Raw genomic sequence first — 21,757 nt, forward strand, 5'->3', positions numbered from 1 at the left:
TAAGGATAAGATTTTTATTGAATGGTTGAAAACCATTGAGTGGGCTCCGGTCCCCGGTCACGGTCCCCGGTCACGCAAAGACCCTGACCAAATGGAACTGACACTCTGATACCAATGTTAGATCACCGTAGCGTCACTACTACAGGTGCTACCACAGGAGGGGATGGCCTCTGGCTCACCACCCAGCCACAGAGGAAGAATGAGGATTGCCCCTCATCCCCCAGGCTATATAGTGTGTGGCCTGCCGTCCACACTAGCCTGGCCGCCCATGACTCCGCATGGAAAACCTCTCCCACAGAACCTCGGATGGCCATGTCCTCGGCGCTCCCGCCGAGGTGTTGACGCTAAAGCCCCATTTGGCCATCCAGTCTGCCCCGTCGATCATAGGCGTTACAGCCTACGTGACATGAGAGGTTGTTTGTTATGCAACATATAGTTAATGCTGTCTAGAAATGATGTAGCAACATGTAAGGATGATGTATGGTATGTTGATTCAGGTGCCCTTATCTGTAGTCTATATGCATAATATTGCCATTGAGTTACGGTCTTTGTCTCCTCATTTGAACCTTGTCTATTCCTACCATTGAGTGGAATTTCAACATGCCAACCATCCTCGCCTTGAGGAAATAGAAGAACATATAATAGAGGCATATACGAATGGTGAAGGTTAGATATTTTATTTTATAGCACCTTTGCAGGATACTATTTGAATATCTCTATGCCCCATATGTAAATCATATCCTTGACCCGGCATGATAACTGCTACCTCACTTCCTATAGGAACCAAGTATTGCCTTGAAGTTGATCGCGCTTTAGTGGGTGATGACCATTCTCAAATCTGCATGTGGGCTTGATTGCAACATTTCTCTCATTGTACGAAGTGCACATGCATACGGATTATATCTATACATTATTGTTTGCAACCTCTCAAGTACATTATGAAACAAGGAATCCCATGAAGTCTATTCTCTAATTCATGCTCTGTATCATACACATATAGTTGGGCAAATCGAGGAGCCGCATCTCGTGTTTCATTAATAGGTAGTACCATGGATTCGAAAATCAAATACTTCTCCCCCCCTAGTGAACTGATTATCCAAGTGAGCCCCCAGTGAAACAAATGCCAAGGAATTATTGTAAGAGTGTATATACTTTCTATAATCCTTACTTGCATTATCGTTACCAAGTAGCAACTCAGCTAATGCAGGAGGTGGATTTTCCAAAGGTAGTAAAGAGACATTCCACTTCCACAGCAGTGTTTGCCCACATATTGTCTTAACTTTCTTGATGCCTCACATTTCCAAATTAGTGCATTACAAAAATGGCACTTATAAGTAAGGGCTCCTAATAATGAGTGAAGAGTGCAATCTCCAGAATACACCACCATAGTTGCTGGGTGCTTAACATTTCGAGGAAATGAAAACACACGCCTTATAGAGTGACATTCAGATTTAATATCTTTCACATCACCAACAACACAACAAATAGAACGAATATTATTATACAGGTAGCTTGTTTAAATCAAATTAAAAAGATTCTCGTTCCATATCTCTCTGTGGATGTTCATTGATAAGTTCTTGAAGTACTGTAGCATTGGCCGCATTGCTCTTTTTCTTGTAAGTAAGTGGATTCCACCATGGATTCCTCTATGTTTCTCCTCATTTTCAACCCTTCCAAATGTCCCAATTTCATTTTCATTAAGGTAATTCATTAAATTAGCAACATTTTTTTTCAAATGCAAGTCCTTGTCCTTGAATGATTACGACAAGACACACATGTTGCATCCAAAACTCGAAGCCAATGAACTTGGTTCAAATTCAAGTATATATAGATCCTAACCATCTTCAATCTCCTTTGAAACACAAAATAACGAACACTAACTTTCTTTTTTAACATTCTTAACTTCAAACAACAATATAATATTCTACTTCAACAGCCATTATCACACATGAGACCCTGCTCCCAGATAGACTCAGCTCAATAACAATGTAATTCTTAGAGAAGTTTTTAATACATATGTGAGTATAACATATACAAACCATCTCCTACATAGATAAGTGAGCATAACATATACAATCCATCTCTTATAGAGATAAAGGGTAATAATATATATAATGACAGAGATAGATAGATAGTGAGAGAAATAGAGAGAGGAAATAGAAGTTGAGACATAATAAAAAAAGTGTGAGGGAACAAAATAGAAGAGAGAAGATTGGGAATTTGAGAAAATAAAAAATTCATAAATATCTCCAAAAGGAAGAGCCAAATCTAAAAGTTGCAATACAATTTGTCCCTTAAAAACATCATTACTCAAACAAAATCTCCAGGCAACTACCTGGGCTTCTAACATGCGGCTCATCTTTTTCATAATAGCATTGAGTCGATTAACAGATATCTTAAGACTCAATACCTCCAAGCCTAGAGTACGTACTTGTTCTTTTAGAGAATCCACTCGTTCTTTACGTTGCCCATTACATCCACCTAGATGTTCCCCAATTTCAACATGCATATTCTCCATGAAAGAAATCATGTCTAGTTGGTTAGCCTCCATGCGATCATTACTATCAAGAACACGATGGAGATGATGAGATAACTTGTCTCTTAGTGTATCTCCCCTTTGGCTGCCACTTCCACAGATCTCATCCCAAAGAACATCTAAGTACTCCTTGGCAAGCAACCTGATTTTTCTCAGTACGCTTGTATATGGCCACAATATTTTGTAGACGTTTAGAGTTTGGTTGTCCAGATGGAGACCTTGACCTAGCAAGGTGTTTTGCAGCTCGAACATTCATCAACTCAGGTGGAGTAGACAAAGCTACTTCTTCATTGGAACAATCCTTCGCAACCATAGCTCTTGAGTGGTTGTTATCATTCTGAATCTCCATTTGCTGAAATCTAAAATTAATATCTTAAGGCTCTACAAATATCTCTTTATATCTTTGCCAACATATAACTAACCCTAGAAACCTACCTATATACATGTAGATTCCTCCTAGAAAACTATCATAGATACACATGTATGCTTCTCTATATTTAATGTATAATTGGCAAAATCATGTTTTTTTAGATTTTTTTAAAGAATGTTTCTCATGTTATAAAGGAACTATTCTCGAAGGTTACTATAGTTTATAAATTCTCTAAGACCCATTATAATCTCTCTAGAACTCTCTCTACAATCTCAAAGGCAATAGTCTAATAAATGGAATGTTTCTAGCTTAGGTAGCCAAGCACACCAATATTATAAACTATTTAGATGTGGTAACACACTTGATGAGATTGAAAGAGAAATAGAGAATGTTTGGATGTGCTCTCTCTCTCTCTCTCTCTCTCTCTCTCGATCACCAGATTAAGTATAAACATTAAGACTTGTGCTTAAGCTTAATTTTTAAGCTTCATGGATAAGATTATTACATAATGCATTAACTATGTGTAAGCATTATGTATCAAGATAATGCACATGTTTGTGCAAAAAGCATAATCCATGTCTGTGCCTTAGGCATAAGGCTATGTGTAAGCATTATATATCAAGCTAATGCAATGCACATGTTTGTGGAGAAAACATAATCCACATGTATACCTTATCCATTGCATTACTCTCATGTAAAAGACATGTTCATATGCAAACAACTTATGCATTCCATATTTGGTTTTAGGTATTAGCATCATGCATCATGGTAAAGCATAGAACATAATACATATGTATATGTCTTATGCATAAGCATATCCATAAGCATTAATATCAAATATAGAATGCATTACACACTACATAAGTCTTGTGAGATTCTTTATGAAATGAATGATTCATAATGCTTTAATCACTCATGTTTGCGTAAAGCCATGGGAAAAGATTTAGTTATATAGAATAAACCTTAATGAATAGAGCTCGCGAGCCTAAGAGCATAGCTATTCAAAAATCAACTTTTTTTTTTGTTGTCGCCTTCTTTGTCTAACCATGCATATCATCGCCTTCTCTGTCTACATGCACGCTGCCACCTTCTCTTGGGAATGAGACAGTAAGAAAGAGCGAGAGGAAACTTACCACCAGCAACAACAGTAGCACGTCAGGCGACCACCATTAATAAAAACTTGAAGAAGAGCGTGAGGAGGCTGACCAGCACAAACCTTGAAGCAAAGCGCGAGGAGGCTGACCACCGTATCCCCTATAAAAAAAAAAGAATTATAAAATAGCATGGCCTGAGAGAGAGAGAGAGAGAGAGAGAGAGAGAGAGAGAGAGTTTGAACTTACGAGTTGAGGTGCTAGAGAGGCCGAGGAGCGTGTTTCAAAAAATTTCCTACATTGGCCCCCGGCCATGGATGGCATTAGAGAAACCATGCTAAAGTATGAGCAGGTTTTAGAAGACTTCATGGATACCAAAAAACAATTGGAAGACTCCAGAGCCCGAGTGGAAGAGTTAAATTTGTTGTTGCTGCAGAAACAAGTCGAAGAAGAGGCTCAAATCAACAAGCAAGCTCCAGCTAAGGTAATGGACACATCAGGTAAACCCTCTTCCACTAATCTTGTGGTTTGTCTTCCTCCTGAGCTGGTTCATTCGGTGGAAACTGATTACACAGCCCATTGTTTAGTTGGGTTAATGTTTGGGCCAAGACCACCAGTAGATTTCCTTAGGGGTGGGTCAAAGATAACTGGACTTCCATTGGTATTGAGGTAGAGATCATCCAAGCCCTCCCCTAAATGGATACTACCTCTTTCTATTCAAGGACCCAAATATGGCCCTTAAGGTCCTAGGTTCAGGGCAATGGATGTACAGGAACATCCCATTCTGTTTTTTCAGTTGGTCCAAGAACTTTAACCCTCAAGGTCCTAAACCCTCAGCTTGCCCGGTGTGGGTGGAGCTTCCTAACCTGCCCTTCTACTTGTACCCTTGGCTAAAAAAAATTATCTCCCCTATAGGGAAAGTGCTAGGCATGAGACCCAAGAATGATTACAACCCGGCTTGGCATCCTCGGGTCCTTGTGGAAGTGGATCTAGATAGGCCCCTTATTGATGAGATTGAAATCAATTGCGGTGAGTACAACATCCAGCAAAGCATTCTATACAAACACCTACCCAACACATGCTTCCATTGTGGAAAGCAAGGACATGTTATCAGAGAGTGTCCCTCAAAATACCCCAATTTGAGTGCCACTAGTGCCCCTAATCTTCCCCTAGCCACCATCAACCAAGCTCAGCCTACTGGAATGAATAAGAATACTACAGTGCCTTCTCCCCTTGTTCCCTCTACATCAAAAGAAAAGGGAGAAAAGTTTACTGTGCCCAATAGGAAGAAGACCTTTAGACATAATAGGGCGGGAAACCAGAGGGCATTTGCCAACTCCTTTGCCTTATTAGATAGCATATCTGACCCGGATGATTCGGTTAGCTCCCAAGAGATCAGTCAATCCATGCTGTTGGATAGATCTAGAATTGTGGCCGAAACAAATCAAATGGACCATGACCAAGTGCTCCTGCCCCTCACAATGACGGCTGGCCTGTTGGAAGATGAGCAAGATAGGATTGAGCAATCTGTGTCTGATACAGAAAATGGCTTGCCCAAAGAAATGGAGATAGTCAAGGAATTGAAAAGAATGCATGCTCAAGTGGGTTCCACCACACCTCAAGCAGCATCAAAAGTGGGACACCTAAAAAGGTCAACTCCCAGAAAAAGAGCAAATGAGATGCACCACTTTGAATGTCACGGGGTTGACTGACCTTTCAAAAGTCCAACTAGTGAAACAATGGCTAAGGAAACAAGGAAGATTTGACTTGCCAATTAGGGGAAGGTTGAGGTCTATAGGGGCCCTTTAAGCTGCCATATTATGATTTTAATGACTTTTTGTTAAAATGTTAAGTTTCTTTGACTTTAGATACCTTCTTATTCTTCAAATGGCTAGAAGTTTGAATTTTAAAGTTTCTCTCCAAAATTGAATTTAAAATTGAGTGGGCAAAACCATATCATGTGACATATCTATGGAAAGAGCTCAGCGAGTAGATTCTGGATCTCTAATCTCTAACAAATTTTGAGCTCATATGTAGAAGTTATGGATGTCCGAAATTTCAAAAACTTTTCCCCCCACTTTTTGGGAATGAAAAGTACAAAAAGGCATCTTCTAGAGAATCTTTTGACCACCTTTAATCACCCAACATTTTTGTATACATGGCATCACATGATTGGCCCTTTTCCTTAATAACCTTTTAATCACATGGCATCTTAAAGGGCCCCTATAGACCTCAACCTTCCCCTAATGGAAGTCAAAGTTAGCGGAGATGAGCTTGAAAAAAGGTTGCTCAACATCTCTAAAGAGCACATCTGGATCTACACAACACACTGTCAGGGATCTGGAGGAGTGGCTGTGGGGATGCATGTGGACCATCAGAATGATCTGAAAGACGTGAGGATTGATATGTTTGATCAATGGGCTGCATTTGAAATGACAACCTTCTCCTTAATTGGGATTTATTCTGGAGGTCCTCAAGCGAGCAGAATCAGAACTTGGGGTACAGTGAGAAGCGTCCCGGATCCTATCATTCTAATGGGAGACTTCAATATGGTAGAATCCAGAAATGACAGATTAAGAGGGCTGGGACAAGTCATTAAAGGGACAGAGCTCCTAGCTTGGCAGCGCACTGCGGATCACTTTGAGCTATGTGACGTGGGGAATACGGGAGACTTCACGTGGCAGAACTATGCCCATGGGGAATTGATCAGGAAAGCAAGATTGGATAGAGGATACATTAGCAAAACCCTCGGTAACTCCTACATTAGATGTGAATGTAGAACTGACATCTCTACTTGCCTCTCTGATCATTACCCCATGATATTAGTGTTGGACAACCATGACAAAAAGGTCTCTAATCAATGGTTCCACATGGATCCTGCCCTATTCAAAATGCCTATTGTGCAGGAGGAAGTCAAAAGAATCTGGACTGAATTCTTCAGTTGTGGCATTACCCCGGTGAGGGCTTGGAGTCTGGCCATCAAATCTACCCAAGCTCTTTTGATCTGCATTAGGAAAGAGGTAACCAGAATTAGGAAAAACAGAAGAGATCTGCTATATCTGAAACTAAAAGAACTGGAAACTGTAGCCAATAAGGAAGATGCGGCTATTCAAGAAGCCATTCTTGGCACTAGGGCTGAAATTAGGAGAGAAGAGGAGGTAACCCAGAAGCAGGCCCTTCTTTTCTTTAGAGATTGGTGGGCTGGAAAAGCTGACCTTCCCACTCCTGAGATGTTCAAAATGCTAAAAGTCAAACAATGTAAGGATGCAATCCCTACACTACATGATCCCAACTATCTGGATAACACTTCTGAGGAAGGGAAAAGATCAAGAGTCTTCTAGTACTTTAACAATATATTTAATAAAGGGGGAGGAGTGACCAATGACCAACTCAAATGCATAGCTCTCATAGGGCAGGCTAGGAAGCCAACCATACCTGACTCACTTGCTAAAGAGCTAGAAAACAATATCTTTAAGGAAGAGATTGGCAAGGCCATAGATTGCCTAAAGGTAAGGAAAAGCCCGGGGATTGATGGCATGCCCGCTGAATTATACAAGACATTCAAGGATCTCTTGCTGTCTCCCTTACTCTGCTGGCGGTGTGGCAGGAGGCTCTCTTTTGGGGTGTTGCCTCGCCCGATCAATGAAGGGTGGATAAAACTTATCCATAAGAAAGGGGAGAAGAATGACTTAATCAATTGGAGACCGATTACCATGTTAAACTGTGCCTACAAAATATTTGCCAAGGCCCTTGCGCTGAGACTATCTAGTCATCTAAAGAATTGGATCAGACAGGAGCAGAAGGGATTCATCAAAGGAAGGTACATTCTAGATGCCATTATCACCTTGTGGGAGGGTATGGAGTATGCAGAAGAATCTGAACAGGACTACATCTTCTTCAAAATTGACTTTGATAAAGCCTATGATAGGCTCGATTGGCATTATGTTCTAGAATCCCTTAAACACACGGGTGCAGGTCAGCACTTCATCCAGATGGTGAGTACTCTTTTTGGGAATGCCACGGCTAGGGTGAACGTCAATGGTGTGCTCTCTGATACATTCTCTCTAACCAAATCTATCAGACAAGGCTGCCCTCTAGCTCCCCTCCTATATGCTATTGCTGCAGAGGGTCTGAACTGGCTGATTAAAGATAGGATGGACAAGGGGAAATGAACGGTATCTCTCTACCCAACAATAAACAGCTATGCACCCAAATGTTTGCTCATGATACTAATGCCATGGTTGCCAATACTGAGATAAGTATAAAGTGCTTTTGGTAGTGCTTGGACATTTACTGCAGGGCTTCTGGCTCAGTCACATTAACCATAAAAAAACAGGTATCAGGTCCCTTATTGACATTCCTCCTGATTGGCTGATTAAAGCTGGCTGCAAAGTCTTGGAAGAGGGAGTAATTTTCAGATTATTGGGCATTCTCATAGGATTCAAGGTCACCCTGAAGCAAAGATGGATGTGGGTGCTAAACAAGGTGGAAGAGAAACTTACCAGATGGCAGAAATTGCATTTAAAGTTGGGGGTAGAAAGATGGTAATTAACCACTTCATTATCCCTTCTATCATCTACTTTCTTAGCTATTGCAGACCGCCAGACTCTGATCTACTGTAGTTCATAAGGCTTTGCAGGAACTACCTATGGGGGGGGACCCCTGGATTAGGAAAATCCCTAAAGTCAGGTGGGAATGGTGCTGTTTGGATACAGGTAAAGGGGGCCTTGGAATCAAAGACGTGTCCAATCTGGCTCTAATAGAATGCCTGCCAAGTGGGTGCTGAGAAGCTTTCTCTACCCCTCTGAAGACTGGGCCTGGTTGATCACTAGGAAGTTGGAACAATTCCAACTTAAACAATTCCCCAAGTGGAAGAAGCTCCCCCTGCTCACAATTATGGCGAGCAAATACTTGGTGAAACTAATTGTTGGCAGCCAATTGGTCCATTCACTTTGGTCCACCTAGAATGCTATCAAGACTGACCTTATCCTGTCTGAGAAGCCTAGCTACACATGGGGGATACATGGGAGAGACTCTATCCGGTGGCCAAGCATTCCCCTCCCCCCCCCAATTGATAATGCCCAAGCTGAAGCGGCTTTGAGAATGCACAGGAAAGGAATATGTTGTTGGTGGGATATTTGGGATAGAGACATCAATGCCTGGATGTCCAGAGCTGATCTGATCAGAGATTATAATGTCTCATATGCAGAATTAGACCTTATTGGGATAAGAATCAGATTATGGCACCAATTGGACACTTGGCTGCTTTCGATTAAAGATATGCCAGCGCACAAAGCTTTCCAATGGAAGAATAAAAAAGGACTTGTCCCTATTCCCCCCAAACAGAGGACGGATCCTATCCATTGCACACTAAACAAGAGATGGGGAATCCTTCTAGACAGAGTGCAATGGTATTGTCTGTTTGACAAGCTATGGAATAAGTATGTGGAACTAAAAAAAGCATGCCTAGCTTGGTTGGTCATGTGCAAAGCTATTTGGACCCAGCTTACAGCCTTCAGACTTAACATAGGGGATGGGAAGTGCCACAGATGCAAGGAGGTGGAGGCTGACCTGCACATTTTCATGCATTGTCCCATTGCAAAGAAATATTTCGAGTCATTGGCCAAATGCATTCAGCTATGGAATGGCTACACCCTTGGCTGGAAAAACTTGTTACTTGGAGAAGGCATCGGGTGCACCTTGGAACTATGGGCTGTCCTGAGAACCGAAATGTTATGGTGCTTATGGTTAAATAGACTTAATTCGATTTTTAATAGTATGCATACTAACAATTTCAGGCCGAAAGAGAACTTGATTCATGTAGGTGAAAGATGCATACAAAGAAGGTTGAAAGACATGGACTCCAAGCTTCATCGGCTGCTGCAGGAAAAAGCTAAAGGAAAGCAAGTGGATCAGATAACATAGCAAATTCAGGAATTGTGGAAGACGAGAGAGGCCGTCATCTCCAAGGATGTGTTGCTCATCAAAGCACTCTATGCCTTTTGAAAGTCACACTCACGAAAAGAGGGAAAAGCTGGTACGCACAATTTATGAAACCAAACAAATCAACGCATCAAGCATGAAATCCGATCATTTTTTTTTAATGAAATCATGTGCATGGAAATCATCCTACCATATTGTAATGGAGTTAGACAATGCCCTTGTGTTGATAAACAAGTGGTAAGTCCTCCCCTAAATCAATGCTCACATTGGTGTATGTATTTTTGCATCATGATGAAGTGGAAGGTGGAAGAAAGAAGCACATGCATAAGGTATTAAAACATGGGTGGCAGCCATGTGTTGATCTATGTGGCAGATATACTGAGGAAGCTAGCATGATTAGAGGGAGACATGTACACATGAAACGTGTCTACCACGAGAAAGGCTTGGAGAGGCACGAAGATGCAACCAATGAAGCCAATGTAATGAAGAATGGTACATCCAAATCCCACTTCAAGATTGTCTTTTGCAAGAAGATGGTTTCATCAAAGAAAAAGAGCAACAAGGGTGGTGCACAAAGCCACTATGGAAGAGATGGTACCAAAGATGTTACTAAGGTTAAGGAGAATTTTGCAAGTTCCTCACATAATCTTCTAGTTGAAGAGCGAAGCATGTTTGCTAGCATTGGGAGTGAAACACATTTTCTATATCTCATCACTTTTGTAAAAGCCTAATTTATTTATAAAGGCTACCTACCTTGTCATCTACCTATGGTTGAGAGGGGTTCGTTTTGTTCTTGTATATCCAATGCTAACCTTGCTCCATGTTTGGCTTGTCCCATGGTGGCATTGAGAGGGGGTGTTGAAATATATGATCTACAAGTGATAAAGGGTGAGAGAAAGAGGTCATGTAGGTGTGAATACACCCCAAATAAAGTGGGCATGTGGGTGGAAAAGGGATCTAGGGTTGGCCCAACCCTAGCCCTTGGTGGACCCTATATAAAGGACAGGGCGCCTCACTTTTTGTAACACAACACAATCAAGACATTCACAAAGGAGAAGGTCAAGCCAACTTTGGGGTGGCTAAAATATAAGGTAATATAGAAGCTTTCTATACATCTTGTGTTCTTGCTCCCTCTCATATGCTCTCTCGCCATCGACTATTGCTTCCGTTGTTGTGCATACTCTCCATACTTTTGACACCAATCACCTTTCAGGAGTCACTAGTGTGGTGAGCCACCTAGTGGCATTTATGATGACCTTATAGATAGCATGTTGTTTCCAATGGATGCCACTCCTACTTGGTACGAAGATACTGTGGTGCTACTGAGCATAACTCGTTTCGCGAAAGCAATGAGCCCCAAGGAGAAGCACAAACTTCTTATCAAGAGCCAACCATACCAGATCATTGTTGTTGAGATATCGAGCTCAACTAGGGCTATGAACATTGATGAAACGATTGGGTGATAGCTTCCACACTTATGCCATTGGCATGATTGGTGAGATTATGATTGTATGCCACCAGTGTGGATGGCAGGCTATGTGAGAGCCACTTTTGAGTACTAGAGTTATGGCATAGTTATAGCACCAACTCATATAGTTGAATTCACACTATGGACTGACCATTGTATGTTATTGTAGGAGAGTACTTTCCCTTATGGTATGTACTCTTATCTTTTTAGTTATATGGTTGCAGAGAAGAGAAGAAGATAGAAGAAAATGCAACCACCCATCTCTCTTGTGTGTCTTGCTCTCTCTTGTGTGTGTGTGTGTGTGTGTGCTCGCTTGTATAAGGAACTTAAGACCTCCCTTTAACCTGCATTCTCTTTATGGTATCAGAGCTCCAGTTCATGTGAGAGCTAAGGAGGAAAGCAAGAGGCAAGAAAAAAGTAAGCAAGGAAGTGGTACACGGGTAAGAGCATCATCATCTCTTCCTCTTCTTGCTTAGATTCAGCACCACTTGGGTAGCTCCGAGAGCTATACATATCTCTAATTGAGGAGCTTTCTTTGCAGGGTTGGAGGTGCTTGCATGGTGCAAGTAATTTTATAGTCTAAATCACATTGTAGTCATGTTTTGGTCTCCGTTTGATCGCTGCAAACTGTTTTTGGTAGCTATGGGAAATTTTGGTGGAAGTCCTGGTTGAGAACTGTCTCTACTCGCAATAGTGCATTTTTGAAGTGCAAACAATGTTTGGACATGAATTTATGATCTTGGGTGTATGTACATGTACTCTGGTCACATATGGTGACATACACAATACCGCTTGCATAACCATAAAAGATACTGTTGTGTTACAGTGTGTTACAGCTTGCATACAAAAATTATATGTTTGTAGTTTTGTGGTTGCTCTACAGGCAAATAGTGTTTACACATGTAATGTTGATCTTGGGTATATGTACATGTACTCTGATCACATCTAGTGACATATAGATTGTGCTAAAGTACCGCTTTGCGAGATGACAGTCATAGAAGATATTGTTGTGTTATAGGTTGCATATAGAAATTGTCTGTTTGTAGTTTTCTGGTTGTTGCAGGCAAACATATCTGATAGAATTAATCAAATTGTTAGTGAGAAGCTAAACAAAAATAACTTCCATGCTTGAAAGTTCAAAGTAACCAATTTCCTAATGGGTAAAGGATTTTGGGACTATGTTGAAGGAGACAATGAGGAGCCTCCAGAGTTTCCTAAAGAGAATGTAACACCAACACATGTAAAGGCATTCAAGGACTAGAACCAGGGTGCAAGGAAAGTCATGTATTGGCTTTCAATCAATGTCACAAACACAATGATAGGACACATACATGATGCCAACACTCCAGTAGTTGCATGGCAGAACCTAGTGTAGATGTTCCAAACTAACACAAAGGCAAGGAAACTGTAGAGAAAAGCATGTCTATTGATAAGTATGCTTTAAAGATCAAGGGCATTGTAATTAGTGGAAGATGATAATTTAGTGAGCGTGTGCCTTAATGGGATTGACAAAGAGTACATACCATTCAAGACGCTCAAGACTCTCCATTGCAATCAGAGAGAATGTTCCCAATTTAGGTGTTATACATTCAGATATATGGGGACCGACAAAGATTGCAAACAATTACAGGTTGCAGATATTATGTTATATTCATTGATGATCACAATAGGAAAGTGTGGATTTATTTCATGAAGGAGAAAAGTGAGGTGTTTGCTCACTTTCAGAGATTTAAAGCATTGGTCGAGAAAGAAAAAGGCATCCAAATAAAATGATTAAAATTAGATGGTGAGGGAGAGTATTTCTTCAATGAGTTTACTGATTTCTTAAGAAATCTGGGAATCAAGAGAGTTTACATGCAAGCACACTCTGTAATAGAATGGTGTTGCAGAAAGAAAAAATAGGCATATTGCAAAAGTGGCATGTGCCTTGATGTTTGAAAAGAATATGCCACATTATTTTTGGACAGAAGTAGTTGCAACTACTATGTACTCTATAATGAACAGGATTCCCACTACAATTGTTCATGGTATGATGCTTGAATAGAAGTTTATAGGTATAAAACTAGATGTGTCTCACTTGAAAGTGTTTGGGTACACAATATATGTGCATGTTCCTGATGAAGTGAGAAAAAAGTTAGATCCAAGACAGAGAAATTCATCTTTATTGGTTATGCTTTGGAGCAAAAACGTTATAGATGTTATAACCCTACCACGTGAGATGCGAGTAAGAAGTGATGTCATTCTTAGAGTGTAGTGTGTGGAGTTGCACTCGAGGAGGAGTGTTGAGATATCGATCTCAACTAGTGCTGCAAACATTGATGACCCGCCTGAGTGATAGCTTCCACACTTATGCCACTGGCATGGTACGGCATAGTTATAGCACCAGCTCATATAGTCAAGTTTACACTATGGACTAACCATTGTATGTTATTGCCACTAAGCCAACCTTAGTAATGGCAGAGACAGAGAACAAGTTCTTCTTGATCCCTGGCACATATAATATATTTTAGAGCATGAATTTTCTTCTATCTTTTTCTCTTCTCTACAACTATTTAACTATTTAACTATTTTAGAGCATGAATTTTCTTCTATCTTTTTCTCTTCTCTACAACTATTTAACTAAAAGATAAGAGTAAATACATAAAGGGAAAGTACTCTCCTACAACATACAAAGTGGTCGATCTATAATGTGAACTTGACTACATGAGTTGGCTCTATAACTATGCCATAACTCTAGCAGAAGTTTGAGATGAAGGATTTGGGTGAGCTGCAGTATTTCTTGGGCATAGACGTGGTGAGATCACCTCATGGCATTTTTCTATTACAGAGGCAGTATGGCTTGGACATGTTGTCCAAGTATGGTATGACAGACTGTAAGCCTATTTCAGTGCCATTGGAGCATAACATAAAGCTTTCCGCAGATACAGGTGAGTTTTTGGAGGACCCCACTACATACATGTGCATAGTGGGTAGTTTGATCTACATGACCATTACAAGGCCAGACTTGAGCTATGATGTTGGACTTGTGAGTCAGTTTATGCAGGCCCCTAGGAAGCCACACTTGGATGCAACTAGACGGATCCTCAGGTACATAAAGTCCACAGTTGATTATGAACTTTTCTATGAGGCTGGTACTACAAAGATACAATTGCATGGGTACACAGATGCTAATTGGGCTGGTAGTATTACAGACAGGAGATCTACTAGTGGTTTTATGTTCTCATTTGGGAGTACTGCTATGAGTTGGATCAGTAAGAAACAGTTGCCTTATCAAGTACAGAGGAAGAGTAAGGGGTGCTACTATGACAGCTTGTGAGGTAGCTTGGTTTCAGAAGCTACTGGGTGACATGGGAGAGCCCATGAATAGGGAAGTTGTCATATATTGTGACAACATGAGCAGCATACAATTGGCCAATAACCTAGTATATCATGCTAGAAAACGAAGCACATTGAGGTGCATTATCACTTTGTGGGAGAAGGTTCTAGCAGGAGATGTAGATCTGGTATATGTCAGCATAGAGGATCAGGTGGCTGACATCTGGTATATGGTCATGAAGGCATTGGAAACAGAGAACCTAGGTTTAGGAGCTTACTTGGAGTGCAGTGTGTGGAGTTGAGCTCAAGGAGGAGTGTTGAGATATCGAGCTCAACTAGTGCTACGCGGAAGGACGGACATTGATGACTCGCTTGGGTGATAGCTTCCACATCCACAGCACTGGCATGATTGGTGAGATTATGGGTGATATGCGGCTAGTGGGATGACAGGCTGTGTGACAACCATTTTGGATTACTAGAGACTGCATAGTTATAGCGCCAGCTCATTTAGTTGGGTTCACATTATGGACCGACCCTTGTATGTTGTAGTAGTACTAACCCATATAGTATGTTGTAGTAGTTGAGTACTAACCCATATAGTATGTACTCTTATCTTTATGTTATGTTGGTTGAGTAGAGAAGAAGAAGATAGAAGAAAATTCAGCTATCCATCTCTCTCTTGTGTCTTGCTCTCTCTTGTGTGTGTGTGTTTGCTTGCTAGGGTTTGAAGCTCTCCCTCTCCCCCACATTTGTTTTAAATCACTCTATGTGATTTGATTTTAAGAGTCATTTAGGAGACCACACTCCCCCAACTAGGTCTTACCTATTAGTTGCATCCTCGCATCTTTACACAGTCGAGGTATTGACGAGTAGGAAATTTTTCTTTTGTTAGACTTAGTAGACTATCTTAAGGTTTCCCTGTTTTAGGTTGGGAGAACTTACTATTGGACTTTTTGTTTCAATAGCCATAATTTTCTTGAAAATGATTGCAAATTGGTAGAAAAAAATCTTGATATTTTAAAGTGTCTCTAATATACTATAGGAACAATTATCGCACATATACTCCTATCTTGGATGAAGTTAGAATAGCATATAGATGTGGTCACCATGCAAAAGACATGTATTATAAAATATACTTTATCAAAGTTCTTAGACAAAAGGAACCATTTGCCCAAGAGTTTTTGATGCAATTCATTACTCAAACTTTTCAATTTAGTTTGTATTTAGAGTCCATATATGAGTTCATTTATGAGTACAAGTGATTGAACACATTGCATTTAACTTGCCATTAAACATACAACCTAACATATGGGGTCAAACCTTTTTTTGTTAAAGTGACAAGATATCACATCACACCACATCACACTTTTATTGGCCACAGAATCAAGTGTACAAAATTTTTATTTGAGAGATGATTTTGATTAATCAACACACTTTTTCTTTAGGAATTCGCATACCCTTGTTTTATAAAATGGTATACGTACTCTTTTTCTTTAAATAGTCAAAGTTGTGGGTGGAACTACCTAATCTTGTTAGGTGACATCGACTAATCACTAGAAGAGGATTCTTATTGGGGGACCATGTATACTTATTGGTAATAGCTAATATCAATGGGTGACATTAGCTAGCCACACTAGAAGAGAACCATGTATTCGTATTGACACTAGCTAATCTCAATTGGTGACATTTGTTACTCACTAGAAGAGGGTTCTTATTTGGGGGGACCATGCATGATTGAAGTGCTTGGTTTTGTGTGGAAGTTTCCTTATAAAAGTAGGAGACATAGTTTGAGGATTCTTAAGTTCATGACTACGTTATGTGATGTAAAACAAGAATCTAAATATAATGCATGTGATGTTACATCTTTCAAGCTCCATCTTATCCAATTACATTCACCCTATTGGTATTTTAATTAAGTGATAATTTATAATCTGAGTTTATCCCACATAAGTTGGTTTGGTAAAAGTAAGAGTGGCATTTGTGAGGTTGATCCCATCATCGTTATGAGCTACATTATTGGAGCACATATTAGTTTTTGTGAATTTCATGCTAATATTTTCAGGCTTACAAAAGCGAAAACCATTAAGTTTATGATTAAGATGTTTCTTTCTAATACAAAGAAGGTTGAGGTCACATGCTTATATGGGTGCCTTAAAATTCATATGTTTGATTTAAAGTGGTTCTAAAATAATAGAGGATTCTTTTAACATTTAAGTACTATAACTCGAATAAATTGCTACTTTTTTTAAGGCAATTACAAGGATTCAATTCGAACCATTACTTTTTGGTCAAGGCTTCAAAGGTGCTTTTAGATGTACTCTTAGTCATTTATATGTATAATGGTATTATATGACCATGTTTGCACATGATGTGTGAACTAAAGACTTGCTTACGTCATACATGTATAATAATAGAGGGCAACCTAGCATATAGCACAAAGAACTTGAACTATGGAGGACAATTAGGTTTAATTTTAATGGTTGGGATTGAGAGGAGCAATTGTGATTTCAATGTTTTTGGAGTGGACTTTGGGTGATCTGGTAATGGGACCACTTTACAAATTCTGTGAAATTTCGATTAAGCTAAAATGGTGGCCGTCGACTCATTGGGAGAGAAAAAAGCTTAGCCTCATGGGTCATGACCAAGTAAATGTTATATTATTTTGTTAAATTGTGTTTAAAAAGCCACTTTATAATGTTAATGAAAAGGTGCTACCTAATGCCTAATGTCCATTTATGGGCATCCATGTCGTGGTGGCTTCTAGTGTGATGTATGTATGATGTGGGCCACAATGTGCAAAGGACTTATTAAAAGACCTACTAGGATATGGGGAAAGGAGAGACCAAGCGTGGTCACAACAGGTAATGATCTTTTCGTTTTGGCCCTTGGCTTCTAGCTTTTGGATGGGGGCTAGGTTTTCTTAAGGTTTTAAGAACCACTGAGAATATGAGAAAAACCAATCAGAAAACCTGATGGTGGTGAAAGCCATAGCTCAAACTACACACGTCTGTAACAGGTGTGTGAGTATTGTTAAGTTGTAATCAAGATGGTGCAAAAGTCCAGAGCTTCTCTCATGCGCAATGGTAGCAGAAGTAATACTTGTAGTGACACAGGCATGTTGGAGAGAATGGCTTGTTGGGTGAGCTCCGGCATCTATGCAGCTTTCTTCATCTCCCTGGACCGATGCTCTTGCGTGAAGCTGGACACTCTTGACATCATTGAAGAGCCCAAGTATCTCCACAGGCCCCTCTTTGTTAGAGACAGAAGGGACGATAGTAATCCCATGAGCTTCCCACCAGCTCCATCATCATCAAAGAAGAAGCAGGCGCAGAAGGGAGATGACAAATCCAGCAGCTCAGGCGAGAATCAAACGCAGGTGCCCAATTAGGGATTCTAGCAGATTTCAATCTGCTTGTTAGCTATAGCAGAGTTTGATAGATTGTTGGGCTGAGCTTTGTGTACAACTTTCTCTCTGTTGTGTTGTAGCTTTCAACTCGAAGTTTGTTGGATAATTTGTGGATTAGTATTTTGTCTTAACCCATAATAAGTTAGTACGCGTTTGAAGTTTAAAAAATTCAAACTTAATCCCGATGCGATCTGACTTTCGATGTCTAATTAAGGCAAGGCAGGCGCGCACGTTCTCGAATCTCTGGCAGTACAGGGCCTACACTCTAGACCTATATTTAACGCAAAAGATTCTTCTGTGTTAATTTTTAGCAGGGGTGACAGGCTACAGCACGCAGTGCACGGCCATGCTGCTGCTTTTATGTAAAGGGGGCTTAGTCACTGCTAGTTAGTAGTGTTTGACGACACCCTTGTCCTTCAAAATTGACGGGTTTGGTAAAATATAGCAGGTTTTTTCTGTATTTTAGTGTTATTTATTTTGAACGGGTATTTTAAAATTTGCAAGTATTTTACTGTCGAAAACAGGCATAAAGCCCATCAAAATACAACTATGGGAGAGAACACACCTCACTCTTCACTCTTGGGAAGAGTTGAAAAGAGAGATAACTATGGGAGAGAACACACCTCAAAATACAACTATGGGAGAGAACACACCTCACTCTTCACTCTCGGGAAGAGTTGAAAAGAGAGATAAGCATGGCATTTCACCCTTAGTGCTTCATAGGTACATGGAACAATGGTATGAGCTTACTCAAAAGGGTGAGATGGTCAAAGACTACATTGAGAGCTTCTTGAAGCTTTCGATGTTTGTGGAGGGGATTAATGATGGTATGAGATTGAGGAAGTCCATTCATGGGTTGGATCCTCTTATCAAAGCGGATGTGAGTGTTCAAACACCTCCGAGTTTTTGAAGGAAGCAATGAGACTTGCGGAGCTATACGAGCCAAAATACAAGAGGTTTCCACAAATTTCAGCCAATGAGAGCTTCCAATAACCATTCACTACTACCACATGGAATAATGGGAAGACCCTTTTTCATACAACACCCTCTTCCATACCCAAAATTTCCAACGGTGTATGGGGCTGGACAGCCAAGGGTTAGCAACTTTCATGCTCAATTTGATGGTCAAAAGAAGCCCCTTAATCAGGATAAGAAGCCCGCATTTACTCCCAACAAGTCAAGGTAATTGGACTCTTCAAGGACTTACGAGTTGAGGGGAGTAAAGGGCTACGCTTCACGTGTGGAGAAAAGTGGAGCAAGGAGTATGTTTTCAAGGGAAAGAAACCTAATGTGAGCATGAGAGAATGACAGGTGAAAATGATGGGATGCCTATGTGGATTGTCATGAGGAAGTGGCAGAAGAGCCTCTATGGATGATAGAGAGTTTTCATTTGATCATGGTGGCAAAACAACCCATGTTTATGCTATAACTCATGATTTGCTTGCAGGATGTAAGGGAGCGACTACTTTGAGACTCCAAGGCACTATCAATGGAAGGATGGCCCATATTTTGGTGGATTCAGGGAGTACAAATAGCTTTATCTACTCCAAATCTATCCAAAATCTAAAATTCCAGCCCATAGAGATTTTACATGCCATGGAGTTCAAGTGGAAGATGGGGAGAATGTGGTTGCTTCTATGTTTTACTCGTTCACTACCATAAGCCTTGCACTCGATTACTCGATGCAAGGAAATTTCATTATGCTAGAGTTGGGACCTATAGACATTAGGTTGTGGCTTTGCACCACAATGTAGTAGACCTAGTTTACGTACAAAGTTGTTATCCTCCAGCATATGTAAGCACAATGATGCGAGCTTAATTTTTCATTCCTCTTCTTTCTCAATTCCCACAAATTTAGCCATATTTGAGTGCAACCCAAAATCACAGCACAAAGGATTTTATAGGCTGGTATGTGGTGGCCTACTCTCTTTGATGATGCATCAGAATTTGTAAAAAGATGTAATGTGTGCCAAAGATTTTTAGTGACTCGAAACAAAGACAGTATGCCCATGACTTCCATTATATCCTTACAACCTTTTGCTAAATGGGGCATAGATTTTGTAGGACCCATTAGTCCTACCACTCACCATACCCAAGCTCGCGTACAGCATTGTGACCACATGCTATTATACCAAATGGATGGAAGCCGAGACAATAGTGAATACTGATGGGAGATCGACGACAAGATTTCTTTGTGAAAATATATCATCACCATATTTGGTTATCTATTGGATATTGTTAGTTATGACTGAGGCACACACTTCCTAAATGAGGTAGTGGCATTCTTATTGGATGAATTTATGGTAATCCATAGGAAGTCAACACCTTATTATCCATAAGCAAATGGATAAGCTAAAAGTACTAACAAGGTTCTTTGCTCAATCCTCATAATGATAGTTGAAGCCTTGTGTACAGACTAGGAGAAAAAACTTTCAACTATTCTTTGGGCTTTATCATACAACTTATAAACCTGTAATTAGGATAACAACTTTCTGCGTTTATGGTGTAGATTCTATCGCCCGTATTGAAATGTTGATCCCTACACTAAGGGTAGCAAAAGAAGCCAATCTTGACAGACATGATCTGTCTAAACGATTAGTTGAGCCGAAAAAGTTGGACAAAGCAAGATTATATGTAGTAGTGGGATCCTAGATAGAGAAGTGCAGAAGGAAGTATTGGTTTAATGCCAACATGAAGAAACATAAATTTCTTGTGTGTAACTTAGTCTTGATGTATAATATCCAAAAAGGAAACATCATGGACTTCAAAGTGGCTAAATTCTCCAAGAGCGGTGCAGTGTGCTTAGAAACTCTCGAAGGTGTCCAAATGGAGCCGTAGCTCTGCCATTACTATGGGCCCTTAAGTCAAGAACAACTTATGGGAATTCATGAAGCCCAAGGGAAGATTAAACAAAAGAAGGATTTTCAAAGGGAAGCCCAAAAAGAGGCCAAAGATAGATAAGAAAAACTCAAACAAAGATGCCAAAATGGAACATCACTAGTTCATCCTTGAATAGTTCTGTTCGAGACTGTCCCCCTATGATTTAACTCGCCACAAACTAGACTAATGTCAAATTGAATATATATATATATATATATATTTTGAAAATGGATAAAATCTATGGCATAATTTTATTAAATCTTGTAAGAGTATCCTTATAAGGCATATACGGCATGTGTCTCTCAAACTTGAAGAAGACAACCCTATGGTCATAATTTTCCAATTAACATACAAGTCTAAAGGAAAGTTTCTAATAGGTTTTGTCTTAGAGTCACATGATGGAAAATTATCCTAATTGTTCCACCATCTTTTGGTTTTAGTAAGTCTTAACTTATGCTTTCATAAGTGAAATAAAAGTATATATCTACATAAGCTATTTAACACCCTCGCATAAGAATTATGCTTGAGGTTTTTGGCCAATTTAATCTTAACTCCACAAGCTTTAAATTTGAGCATGATTAAAAGCTAGAATGCTTAAATAACTAGGCTTCAAATTTGATTTTTTTATAACTTTAAAAACTAAACCTTTTAGCTTTGAAAAGTGTGTGGAGTAGGGGTTACGCGGGCTAGTTCCTAGGGTGTTTCAGCCTTCGGGACAAGAAAGACAATAGCTGGCAAATCTACAAAT

General features: G+C 40.0%; 2 protein-coding genes and 1 long non-coding RNA gene across 3 annotated transcripts; all 3 read left to right on the top strand.

Moving 5' to 3' along the window:
* The first annotated feature begins 6,243 nt into the window (after positions 1-6,243).
* On the top strand, positions 6,244-7,338 carry LOC147616873 (uncharacterized). The gene has a single exon (XM_086776281.1). The coding sequence runs from the start codon at positions 6,244-6,246 to the stop codon at positions 7,336-7,338; it is 1,095 nt and encodes a 364-aa protein (XP_086632407.1).
* A 372-nt stretch (positions 7,339-7,710) lies between these two features.
* Positions 7,711-8,169, top strand: LOC147616874 (secreted RxLR effector protein 78-like). The gene has a single exon (XM_086776282.1). The coding sequence runs from the start codon at positions 7,711-7,713 to the stop codon at positions 8,167-8,169; it is 459 nt and encodes a 152-aa protein (XP_086632408.1).
* A 9,157-nt stretch (positions 8,170-17,326) lies between these two features.
* LOC147616875 (uncharacterized) lies at positions 17,327-18,243 on the top strand. Its single transcript, XR_015262302.1, has 2 exons — positions 17,327-17,739; positions 17,837-18,243. It is a non-coding gene; the product is annotated as an uncharacterized LOC147616875 (long non-coding RNA).
* The last annotated feature ends 3,514 nt before the right edge of the window (positions 18,244-21,757 follow it).

This window comes from Cibotium barometz, chromosome 37 (assembly GCF_041138505.1).
Source record: "Cibotium barometz isolate CiBa-2024 chromosome 37, ASM4113850v1, whole genome shotgun sequence".
Taxonomy (NCBI): domain Eukaryota; kingdom Viridiplantae; phylum Streptophyta; class Polypodiopsida; order Cyatheales; family Cibotiaceae; genus Cibotium; species Cibotium barometz.

Coding starts and splice junctions, on each gene's coding strand:
- LOC147616873 (XM_086776281.1), top strand. CDS start 6,244: ATGGAAGTCAAAGTTAGCGGAGATGAGCTTGAAAAAAGGTTGCTCAAC.
- LOC147616874 (XM_086776282.1), top strand. CDS start 7,711: ATGTTAAACTGTGCCTACAAAATATTTGCCAAGGCCCTTGCGCTGAGA.